At 44.0% G+C, this 12,235-nt stretch overlaps 1 protein-coding gene across 3 annotated transcripts; it reads left to right on the forward strand.

Annotated features, from left to right (window-relative positions):
- The first annotated feature begins 2,292 nt into the window (after window positions 1–2,292).
- Window positions 2,293–11,350, forward strand: SSBP1 (single stranded DNA binding protein 1). Of its 3 annotated transcripts, none has more exons than XM_066262474.1 (7): window positions 2,293–2,370; window positions 3,106–3,173; window positions 3,893–3,953; window positions 4,610–4,750; window positions 4,981–5,068; window positions 5,189–5,277; window positions 9,423–11,349. In XM_066262474.1, the coding sequence occupies exons 2-7, from the start codon at window positions 3,150–3,152 to the stop codon at window positions 9,464–9,466; spliced, it is 447 nt and encodes a 148-aa protein (XP_066118571.1). In that variant the 5' UTR covers window positions 2,293–2,370; window positions 3,106–3,149; the 3' UTR covers window positions 9,467–11,349. The 3 variants fall into 3 exon arrangements, with proteins under 3 accessions (XP_066118571.1, XP_066118570.1, XP_066118572.1); XM_066262473.1 differs by having other exon boundaries at window positions 2,300–2,423; XM_066262475.1 differs by having other exon boundaries at window positions 2,356–2,407; window positions 9,423–11,350.
- The last annotated feature ends 885 nt before the right edge of the window (window positions 11,351–12,235 follow it).

The following is a 12,235-nucleotide window of genomic DNA, read 5'->3' on the forward strand; positions in this document are numbered from 1 at the left end:
GTTAATTTATTTCTTGTCACTCTCAACCAGCCACGTGCTTTGCAGTACAGTACAAGGTCAACCACAATCAGTGATTATAAACAGGTATATTGAGAGTTTGCAGCAAATAGGTCAGACTTTTTTGATTATCCTTGTCTTCTCAGCCTTTGACAACTACTATTAGGGTCTATGACCCCTTCTCTGCCATGTTCCTATCACGACATCTGAATGCACCTGGTGTCAGACTAACGGTTTCTCTCCCTCTCTCTTTTGCTGGGCTGCATGGGAGCAGGAAGTCACCAAAGGAGCATATAGCTGCACAGACAGTGTTCACTGTGGGAGGGACTGGGGTCTACTTTCAATTTGCATAGTACTTTCTGCTAATATTAAAAAAAAAACTTTTCTGTGCTTCTCACGCCCAGGTATTTGTGAATACATAGAAAGAGGGAGGGATTAGTGGCATAATGAAGAAATGAATAGATGTAGGTGATCAGGGAGAAGTTTTGAAGATAATTCCAAAGTTCAGTCTTGGAGAATCTCGTTGCCATTAAAACAAACAAGAAGCTTAGAATGGTGGGGGGGGGGGCATTGGCTTTGAAAGAAAGGACAAACTTAGTTTTTCCTTTGACACAACAGCTCAAGTGGAAGGAAGATTTTTAAGTAGGAAATCATTGAAGAGCACTGATGGTAGTGTCTTAGTGGGTAGAATATGAAATGATTAATGCCTGTGTAAGGCCTGAAGGCAGTGTAATAACATAGAATAAATATTGCTAAGGGAGTCACTCAAAATAGTCAGGAGGCTACTCAAGAAGTAAGGTACACCTCCTGCCACAGTTCTCAAGAGCTGCTATTAAGTTGCTAAACCTGTTGCTAAACTCAGCTCAAGGCCCAGCCAAAAATATCCCAGAGCCCTAAGCATCTTGGAACAACAGCTGCTACCTGGACATCTATGGACCTTTCTTCCTTCCGGTAGTTTCCACCCCCTCAGTTGCAGACTGGAACCAACTAGTCTTTGTTAAGCTAGCCAGTGATCCTTTATTTGCATGAAAGAATTACATGCCTTCGTAAACCCTGCCTTTACTTGTTCTCTCCAGAGTGCAGTTGGGTTGCTACCAGAATTGGCCTCTTTTGCATTCGAATCCTCTAAAGACCCCGAATAAACTTTTAATTTGTTTTACAGCGTCAAATCTGTGTGGGTAACAATGGCAGTTCAGGAACATTGTGCAACTGCCTGAAAATACAATGTGAAGAAAAAGGGGCTGTCCAATAAACTCGGAGGTGGGGGCACATGGCTGGGCTGACAAGCCAGGAAGTTAAAATTATAATAAATTGTTTTTGGTATAAATAAAATATTTAAACTTAATATTGTGTTTGAATGCACCTATTTTGCAAATACTTAATAGTTCTTCAACAAATTTAATGTTCTGGAAAAAAATGTTTATTTTTATTTTTTTTGTATTTTTCTGAAGTTAGAAGCGGGGAGGCAGTCAGACCCCCTCATGCACCCGACTGGGACCCACCCGGCATGCCCACCAGGGGGCGATGCTCTGCCCATCTGGGGCGCTGCTCCATTGTGGCCAGAGCTATTCTAGCGCCTGAGGCAAAGGCCATGGAGCCATCCTCAGCGCCCGGGACAACTTTGCTCCAATGGAGCCTTGGCTGCAGGAGGGGAAGAGAGAGAGAGGAAGGAGAAGGGGGAGGGGTGGAGAAGCAGATGGGTGCTTCTCCTGTGTGCCCTGGCCGGGAATCGAACTCGGGACTTTCACAAGCCTGGCCAACGCTCTACAGCTAAGCAATCGGCCAGGACCTGGAAAAAAAAAATGTTTAAACACATGAAACTATAGGGGCGCATATTTTTCCTTTTGCCTCAGAATCCAGTATGGCTTAGATCTTAATTGAAATTTTAATTTTTGTTCACGAATTTTTTTTTTTGCATCAATTTTGACTTTTTAAAATATTGCTCTTTATTGCCAATTGTTTTCGCGCCTGCTTATTTGGCGCCCTCAGCCTTATCTCCACTCCTTTTTCTTGTTTTCTTACTGCTTTAGGAGGCTTTGGCCTTTGTAGAGCTCTCCAGGGTCGAAGCTATCCTTTGTGCGCCTACCTCGCTCCTTCCTGGGCCTGGCTGAGCATCTTAGCAAATAATTTCGTTTTATGATGAACTTGAAATGTGCCCCACGCACCACTTGGCGGCGTTGACGACTTTGCTCTCGTCCGGAAAAAAAGCTGCTGGAACCAACGCGTTCAGGGAGCGTGTTTCCAGCGGCGATGGCCGGCAGCGTTTCTGCCACGCACGCTACGGACTTTCCGGTTTCTCCTTCGTCTCGCGCGTATTGCGTCACGGCTGCGCTGTGTGTGACCTGGCTCGGTGCTTTCGGGCTGGAGCGTCCGGTGAGGGCGAAAGGCGGGCGTGAGCCCTGTGCTGGATGTGGGTGCAGCCCTGCGTGAGTTGGGAGGTGGTGCTGGCGATGTCTGTCCCTTCTCTTTTAACGCATGGGGAGGAGGACTTCGCGATTTTCCCTAACCCCGCATCCCTTCTACCTCTTTGGCTGGGAGCGCCGCTTTGAAAAGGGGAACCTGCCCGTCCCGGCGGTGGGGCCGGGGGAGTCCTGGAATTCCTAGTCCTTGCTAACCTGGATGGAGGCAATCATTTTTGCAGTAGCAAGTTTCAGATTTAAGTCCTTTGGTGACATTATAATATCTATTGAGCCCTTCTTATGCGTTAGGAACTGTTTTAGGTGGGTTGGAATGGACAGTGGATAGATCCGACAAAAATTCCTGCTCTCACGGAGCTTGTCTTTTAATAAAATTTGAGAAGGCAGTGGAATGGGAATAACTCAAAATAATATATATAATATATATTATATACAGGTATATATATATAATATATTTTTATGGGTTGGAGACCGAGAAAGTTAAATGGGATCAAAAAGATAAGGTGTAAGACTTTTGTTGGCGGGGGTGGAGGGATCCTTGTGAAATGTTCAGGAACGTTAGTTAATGTGTTATGGGCCGAAGGTGGATAGCATACAAAGCAGAAATGCAGTTAGGAGTTGAGGATTCATGAATTTGGGCTCTTGCTATGATGCGTAGTATTAATTTATCCTTTTTTTTTGCCCCCTTCAGGAAAAGGCTAAAGATAAGATTGTAGGACAAGAAAAATAGAAGCAATGTTTCGAAGACCTGTATTCCAGGTAATCCTTTTTCCATATTAGTGTTGAGATGCATTATTGTCAGCCTTAGTGATAAGATTTCTGTAGGCTTTTAACTGCAGAGGCAAAGACCTTCGAGTCCAACCACTTTACGTATACTAATTTGATACAGAGGGTCACAGAGGGTCGGTGACAGGTTTTACCTGTGTCAACAATGTTCACTCAGAACAAAACAAATATTTTCTAGTTATTCATATATATGGGGTGGGCAGAAGTAGGTTTGCAGTTGTGAGTATGCAACACCCCTGCATCATGGGAGTGAGTACTTTTTAAAACGGTTAGAAACATGTTAGTTGTGTTTAGATCAGTTCAAGAGCATTTAAAGTCTTTATTGATCCAAAGACTAGGAGAATCCCTATCCCAGCATTTTCCTATAAGGCATATGGTTCTTTTTTTGACCACTTACCTTTTGTGAGCAGTCACAGAAGTACCATACTCTTGAGGGTTACACGAAGGAAACAGGAGTATAAATTAACTTTCCTGGGCATGCTCTGTAGTGCCTCCTTCGTGCCTTTGGGCTTCTGTAGTCGGTTGCCCTAAAGTGTTGCGATGGGAAGCGGCCAGCATCCTGTCTTCCAGGGGCATGTGCTATAGAAGGAGCTGACAAGATGGGGACCGGATGTGAGTAGGTCTTCTGTTTGCCTTTCCCTGAATGTTTCCCCCAAAATTAATAGCCTTTTTATTCATTTGTTCCACTTTAGGTGCTTCATCAGTTTGTAAGACATGAGTCTGAAATAGCAAGCAGCTTGGTTCTTGAAAGATGTAAGTAGTAGCTGATTTCCAAGTGTAAAGTGTGACATTTATAGCAATGTGCTAATGTTCTCCCAGATGTGTTGCAGAGGTACACTGGTTCAGTTATAATCTGTTGGTCTTCCTGCCTTTGGCTCACATTTGTCTCACGGCCCTTGGCTTTGCTCCATCAGGCTGCAAGGCCTAAGATAAAGTGGGCCTTTCTTCCTTTATCAGTCAGATTTCACTCCCTGTTGTCACTCTCCTGCCATAGAATTTCCTTGAGTCATATTGGGTGTCTGAGTTTCCCAAGGTTATGTACTATTTGGCTGAGGGATTGAAAGTTTGTGAAACCTACTGTTTCACAGAAATATTCCCTTGTGTTTATAAAGATTTTCAGATCTCAGATTTATTTTTTAAATGATAAAGACTGTTTTTTAAGGTATTTTAAAGAAGAATTTAAGATAAAAAGAGCTTACTATTTGTTTTGTGGGGCTACTCTTTCTAAAAATGTTCTCTTCTTTCTCGACAGCCCATTTTTCCCCTCCCAGCCTCCCCTTATTTGCCCCTTCCCTTGTTGATCTGATCCTCCAGACCGTGGGTTTTGCTTAATGCCGAGATTGAAGTTGAAGTGTTGGTTGCTCTGGACGTTGCTCTCCGTCTCATGTTATCTACACATTGCATTTCAGCTCTGAATCGTGTGCAGTTACTTGGGCGAGTGGGTCAGGACCCTGTCATGAGGCAGGCAGAAGGGAAAAACCCAGTCACAATATTTTCTCTCGCAACAAATGAGATGTGGAAGTCAGGAGAAAATGAAACGTACCAAATAGGTGAGTACAAAAGACCGGGGTGTTTATCATATCAGCAGCAGAAGACGTGGTTTGCTTTCTGTTATCAGTTATCGAACTAGAGGCAGCTACTTTTGGAAAGGCTCTTTCTCCTCTAAAGTGGCCCTGTTCTCTTAGACACTGTGATGTCGGTTTTGCTGGGGTTGCTGTGTCCTTTGTTGTTCATCTTGCGTGCTGGCGCTTGTAACCTGTTTCCTGTTCTCATGATCTAGGGGATGTCAGTCAGAAGACAACGTGGCACAGAATTTCAGTATTCCGACCGGGCCTCCGAGATGTGGCCTATCAGTATGTGAAAAAGGGGTAAGTTGAGGCTGGAAGAAATCTCACAGTGTGAGTGGCTTAAAACCGTGAACAAGCCTTTCCTCTCTTGTAAAGCGTATTAGACTCTCCAGACTGAAAACCAAATTTTATTTATTTCAGGTCTCGAGTTTATGTGGAAGGGAAAGTAGACTATGGCGAATACATGGATAAAAATAATGTGAGGCGGCAAGCAACAACAATCATAGCTGGTAAGCAGCTTGTGGGGACAGCTGTTCTCCCCTCCTCCCCCTCCCCCCTCCTGTAAAAGCTTCCCTGTGTCATGAGGAACTAACTGGGGCTGGGAGTCCTCATGCTAATGAGATTGTGAGGCAGCTCACCAGAAGAACTCGGGAATGGTTTGTGGGCTTGCTAAGAGTTTCTACATTTACCTGTTCCGTTAGAAAATTATCTCTGACAGTTTCAGTCACAGGTAATGTTGAGTAGAGTGTAAATTAAACTGTGCCAGTCCGTACTGTTTGGAGTTAGAAACACTTAGCTCTCGAATCTGGGAAGGACGTGGCCTAAACAGGGAGAAGCATGTGGCAAGGTAGTTACACTAACATGAGTGGCATTAGACGCATGCAGCTTCATTGAGAACCTCTTTGGTACTTAATGTGATGATGCTTTTGTTTTAAATTCTTAACTATTAAACAAAACACAAAGTGGCTTAGGAAAGAAGGACATACAGTGTTAGAGGAGGTTAGGAAGCTATCCCCTAGAGCAGTTTTCAGACTTCTTTGAAAATTCTGTAAGAATTTTGAAAACTGTACCCCATTGGACATCTTTGACAGTAACATTTTTTCAATGTAAAATTGTTACTCTTAAATGTATTAATGCATATGAACACCATACCAATTTGATACCAGTTCTCATTTTAAAATATCTGTGAACAGGCTCTTCAACTTTTGGAAATTTTACAATACAGTTTTGCACTGCATAACGACATTTGGGTCAATAAAGGACTGCCTATATGGCAGTGATACTATAATATTATAATGCAGCTGAAAATTCCTCTCACCTAGTGACGTCATAGCCTCTGTAACGTCATAGAACAATACATCATGGGTGTGTGGGTGATACTGGTTTCGGCAAACCTGCACTGCCAGTTGTCTGAAAGTGTAGCACAGACAGTTATGTACAGTACGTAACACTTGATAAAAGGCTGTGTTACGGGTTTAGGTATTTACTGTATTATTTTAGAGCACTCTTTCTACTTTAAAAAAGAACTTGACAATAAAACAGTGTGTGTTACACCTGGCAGTTCTTGATTGTATCTATTTTTCTTGTGCTTGACTTAACATTGTGGATTTTTATACAGTCACGGGGCTGTACAGGCTTGTAGCCTGGGAGCACTAGGCTGTATCATATGGCCCCGCTGTGTAGTAGACTGTGTCATGTAGGTTTGTGTTAGTACACCCTGCGATGTTCGCACGACAGAGAAATCACCTAGCAACCCATTCCTCAGGACCTGTACCTGTCATTCAGTGGCACATGACTGTATTCCCTTTTCTCTGAGCCTGTTTTTCCATTCCATTCTCCTCTGCTATACCTTAATGGTTTAGGTAAGAATCTTCTATTATCCATTTTTGTCATATTTTTAACAAAAATATATACATAAATAGACATTTAAAAATATTTTTAAAAATTCTATGACACTAAGGTGCTAAATGTTATTTTATACTTTTAATATAATTGACCAAAACAACTTTAAATATATATGGTAATTATAAAAACTAGCTGTGGCCAGTTGGTTAGAGCATCATCCCAAAGCTCAGAGGTTGCCAGTTCAATCCCCAGTCAGAGCACATGTTGGAACAGATGTTAATGTCTCTCCTGCTCTCTCCCTTCCTCTCTCTAAAATAAATAAAATAAATATTGTATATATGGAATGCATCTTACAATGATATAGATGGTCCTTTCCCCCCATTCTTGAATAAAGTCTTCTGTTCATTTTTACGGATATAAACACCAAAAAACCTTTTCACAAATAAGTAGGTGGGAATGAAAGACATCTTATTGTAGTAGTGTCTCAATGTTTAGAAACTTATGAGATAAATGCCTAAATTAGATAGCATTTAAAAATTAATTTTTTTCCTTATGGAAAATGTCACGCTTACAAAAGTGGAGAGAATTGTTTTTAATTCCATCCTTTAGCTTCAGCAGTTATCAGCTGATGGCTGATAGTGCTCCATCTGTGTCCCCAGCCACTTCTCCTGTACCTGGGTCATTTTGACATGGATTTCAGGCTTATGTTACTTCGTCCATCCATATTTCAGTACGAACCTCTGAGATACAGACTTCATTTTAAAATAACTGCAGTGCTGTTGAGAAATTATTGTTACAATATTTTTTACCAGGTATCACAATGTTCATAGTTCCTTCACTGCTCCATAAATACAAGTCCAAACGTTCTACAGTGTGTCCGTAAAGTCATGGTGCACTTTTGACCAGTCACAGGAAAGCAACAAAAGATGATAGAAATGTGAAATCTGCACCAAATAAAAGGAAAACCCTCCCAGTTTCTGTAGGATGATGTGGCAGCATGTATGCATGCGCAGATGATGATTAACACCGTGTATACAGTGGAGCAGCCCACAGCCATGCCAGTCGAGATGTGGACAATACAGAGGAAAGTTCAGTGTGTTCTGTAGCCCCCTAAATTAGAACCCATGACCAAAGTGCAACGTGTACACTGTTACCTGTGTCTTATGTCTCTCATTTTTTTTAATTACAGATTTATTTTCTTAGTATTCTGAAGGCTTGATGTCTGAGAACTTAAGTCTCTTTTAATCAACAGATTATTTTAATGTTTCTCTTTCCCTTGTTCCAGAGTCCATGTCATAAACCGCTATACCATATTGAGAAATTACAATTTGTTGTAAATAATGGTTACAACATGTGTTTTTTTACTGGTTTCTTTCAAAGCATATTGTCCTTGAAAACCAATGTGGGTATCTTCTTCCCCTCCTTACCGGACCTCAGATGAGGTTCTTCCTGATTATTTTGCTTTCGAAATTCTTGAGTGTCGTGACAGTACGTCATTTTCTACATGCCCTGTTCTTCCATTGGCCGTATCTTCAGAGATATCTACCTGTTCACAGATGTTTTCCAGACCTCCCTGTGGTATAAATCTACACCTGTGATTTCAGCAGTGGGCAGCCGAGGTTTCTAATAAAATAATAATGGACATTTCTAAACCTCTACTAATTATTTATTTAAGAAGTATTTAATACTGTTGTATTTTACTGTCAATCAAAGGTGTGGGTTAATTTTGTATTGTGTGAATTGTCATGAACCTAGCCAAATAGATGCATTTCAGATGTTCTGCCTTTTGTTGGTGGTGCTATCGTCACTAGTATTCACTAGCATGGGTGATTGAGCTTACTGATTTTGGAATTGAAGGGACTAGAGCTTAATTTGGTAGATCTGCTTTATAGGCCATAGTTTTCCTCCTGGGGATGGTGCCTGTCACTTAAAAATAACCACCAGTGGGTGGCGCCCTCGCCTTCAAGCATGACACAGTTCTAACAGTCTCTTTTGAAATAGCCATTCTGCACCAAAATGCTGGATTTTTGGAAGACTATATAGTCATGAGCAGATATTCAGTCACTAGATAACTACTTTTGAATGGTTCCAAAGTTAAAAGAATCTAGGTCTTTTTGGAGTTATGCAGAAAGTACTACTTAATTCTTTTCCTTGGCTTGTCCTAGACTAACTCCGTCTGGGACAGTACTCTAAGAGCAGCGATGTCTGATGTTAGATAATAATGCTCTCTCTGTAGTAATTGATTAGTGAAACTTTTCCAACGAATGAGTATATTAAAGTCATCTGTTTTAAAATTTAAAAATCGAATGTCTTCCATGTGAGTGTTCATACTTACTCAACAACGTGAATAAATCTGTTGTTGCTGACGTGGTCATACGTTGGACCCTGTCCTTCCTCCATACCTCCAGCATGAGGAATGTTGGTTCTTGGCCCTTTTCTACGTGGGGATGTATACTGCCTGGTTTAATGACATCTGTCTGAACATTGAACCCTTCGGAACTTGTGACTGGTTGTTTGGTAGAGAGTTATTGCTGAGAAGACCTTAACTGCCTTTGCGGAAGACAAGAAACATCCCACCTCTTCTAACAGGGTCCGATTGTTGACAGACAGCCGAAGCCCAGCTCTGAGCTCCCCTCTGCCTATTGTGCACACCTTTCATGAACATAGCATGGGTTAGGTAGTATTTTGAGACTTTGTATAAAGCTCTGTTAGTTAGCAGCAGTGAAGTATGTATGTCTTAGAGGGGAATGATTAAATGGGATGGAGGAAGGGTTCTGAAAATAACGTTTATGCTCTGGCTTCTTTACAGATAACATTATATTTCTGAGTGACCAGACAAAAGAGAAGGCGTAGCGTGGACCATTCTTCTCTGGCCAGTGTTTTGGTACAGTCTCCCTTCCAAATCATGTATAGTCTTTATAGTTTCTAAGGACAATAATTAAAATACTGTTTTATATAAAACGAGTGACACTATTTCTCCTTTCTCCTGACTGTTGCTCCCCGCTGCCCTTTCGGTGCGGTGGTAGCTCCTGTCTCATGTGACATTCACCAGTTGTTCATTTAGGGATGCTCCCTGTATAAGTATGCGCCAGAGTGAACCGTCAGGCTCATCGGCACTGCGGCAAAGGGCCGAGTGTCCTTTGGGAAGACCCCGTGCTGTTTGTGCGCATTCCTGTTACAGTATTGATTCAGCTGCTCCGTCTGTGTTGAATGTCACTACAAGTCAGGCCTCTGGCTCGCTATTGCAACCATCGACTTTCTTTCCTGTCTGCTCCATACACTGGAAGGCGAGGACTGTATTTTTCTGTGTCTCTGCACGGGAACCAGTGCTCAGCGTGAACAGACACTGGGCGAGCTGACAGCTGCTGATCCCAGTGGGATATGAAGCTTTAACCCGAATTGAAGGGGGTTGCTCAGCAGGTTGGTGTCTCACCTGCACAGCTTCAAGACAGACCTCCCTCTTTCCCATCTTTGTGGACAATTTCAACAGTAGCATTTATGAAATAAGGTTTATGAGTAATAAAGACCTCAACTATAACTAGGGGTGACAGTTCATCTCCAGGTGGTGCCACAGGGGTGCTGGTTCTGCTGTTTTCTGTCCCTTAGTGTCACTCAGGACTAGGGGAAGCCCCCTGATCAACCTTGACTTTGCCTCCCTAGCTTCGTGCCTCGGGTCTGACGTTTTCCTTTCTTTCCCTCGATGCATGTACACAGACCGTTGTGTACTCACTGTGACTTTCATGGTCAGGTTCTGGGCGCTGCAGGGTGCGCTCAGCTTTGCAGTGCCTCTCACTTAGCGTCACGTCAGTCCTCCGCAGGTCTGCCTCTACTTGGCCACAGTTTTTAGAGGTTGGCTGCTGCCGAGCGGGTTGTCCAGTTCACGCTGGAGACATCGCTCGTTCCATCTGAACCGGGTTCCAGCGTGGGCTCCGGCTAGGCTTATGCCGATGTGCCCTGGGCTGCAATCCTCTCCCCTCCGCCTGAAGGCGTGCTGCTCACTGCAGCTTAGGTCCTGCTGGGCTTCACAAGTCCAGAATTCTTGTGCTACATTATGGATCTTAACCACCAACTGGAAGGAATTCCGAGCCCAGGGCGCAGGGGCAGAAGTGTGTCCTACAGGATCATTATGAGCTGAGGGGCTCTTCTCTGAACTCTCCCTGGAGGCTTCCAGAGGGCTGAGTGGGTGGCAGGGCTTGTGCACTCAGCTGTTCAGTGCGGAGGCCTCAGGCATGCTGGGTCCTGCAGGCCCGGCGGTCCACAGCCAGTTGGCCTGGGGGAGCGCGCCCTCTGCCCTCCCGTGGGCAGCCCTTCCGCTGCTCCCCGCCTGGTCCTGGCTTGGGGAGACGTTGGAACTGACCGTACTGAGAGACCGCAGGGACCTTCCGGTCCATGTGTCCTGCTTTCCCTTTCTCAGATACGGCGTCGGGGCCGCACTTGCAGAAATCTGTCCTGCAGTTTAGATTTTGAGATCCCACGTTCACTGGAGAGATGAATATGGTACACAGAAAAGTACCACATAGCATGTGCAGCGCTATTCCAGCTTTGAAAAAGAAGTTGCAATTAACAAAATTATATGCTTAGAGAAGTCTGGAAGAAGAAACATCAAATGTTCTGTTCTCTGGATGGGGGTGATTTTGTGTGATAGTTCTTATTTCCTATTCTGTATATTCTAGTTTTTTTGTTATTTTTTTGTTGTTAAGCGTTGAAAATGTGTAACAATAACTTTTATAATGAGATAAAATAAATAGCTGTTTTCATTTTGGGGAATAAAACCTTTCCATTATTTCCAAGCCAGGCTTGCTTTGTTGTCGGTCAGCTGGTACCGCTGCAGGTCCCGATGGTGACCGGGTCATCCTCACGTGTCTCTCCCTGCCTTCTGCATTTCGGTATCTCATGCTTAGACACTTCATTCACTTTTTTCCTACCCTTTGTCTTTGATTCTCCTCATTACGTCACACCCCAGAGCGACCTCCTTGAAAGACCAACCCACATGAGACCCACTGTTCACTGCCGGCACAGAGTTCAGCCAGCGTGCGTTTCTTAAATGATCGATCCAGAGATGTCCAAAAGACCCAAGGCCACGTTTCCATGGCTGTTTTCGGGGACTCCTTGTCATGGCCAGCCGGGCTCCAGCCCAACCTGTGCAGCTCAGTGAGGATGAGTTAGTGACGGTTTATCTCTGTTCCCGGAAGATCATGCAGTTTCTAAGGGCAGGTTTACCTTCTTAAACAACCCTGGGTCCCGTCCCGTCCCGTCCCGTCCAGCTCAGCCAGGCAGCACGACAGTTGAGGGCGCCGTGGGTGCCTGTCATTCAGGCGCAGTTCTGAAATGCTGACCTGGAAGCGAGGGCAGGGTCAGGTTACCACGTGCTCTGCCCGGGGTTGCGTGTGCTATGAAGACGGCTGGGAGCCACCGCAGACCCACTGAGAGCATGAGATGGTCGTGGGCAGTGAGTTGTAGAGAAACCTCGCAGTCATTCCTAGTGGCCGACGGTTGCTGTGTGCTGACTGCGCACGAGGCACTGCTGAGCGTTTGTATCATGGTCTCGTTTCACTGGGACCCTAAGAAGAAGGGAGTGTCTCTCCCCATTTCACCCGTGAGGAGGAATCCCCTCAGTAGGGG

Source organism: Saccopteryx bilineata, chromosome 2 (genome assembly GCF_036850765.1).
Source record: "Saccopteryx bilineata isolate mSacBil1 chromosome 2, mSacBil1_pri_phased_curated, whole genome shotgun sequence".
Taxonomy (NCBI): domain Eukaryota; kingdom Metazoa; phylum Chordata; class Mammalia; order Chiroptera; family Emballonuridae; genus Saccopteryx; species Saccopteryx bilineata.

Bases quoted from the DNA above. Each gene is read 5' to 3' on its own strand.
- SSBP1 (XM_066262474.1), top strand. From the start codon at position 3,150: ATGTTTCGAAGACCTGTATTCCAG. The intron at 3,174-3,892 runs GTAATCCTTTTT...GTTCCACTTTAG, and splicing joins TTCGAAGACCTGTATTCCAG to GTGCTTCATCAGTTTGTAAG. The intron at 3,954-4,609 runs GTAAGTAGTAGC...ATTGCATTTCAG, and splicing joins CAGCTTGGTTCTTGAAAGAT to CTCTGAATCGTGTGCAGTTA.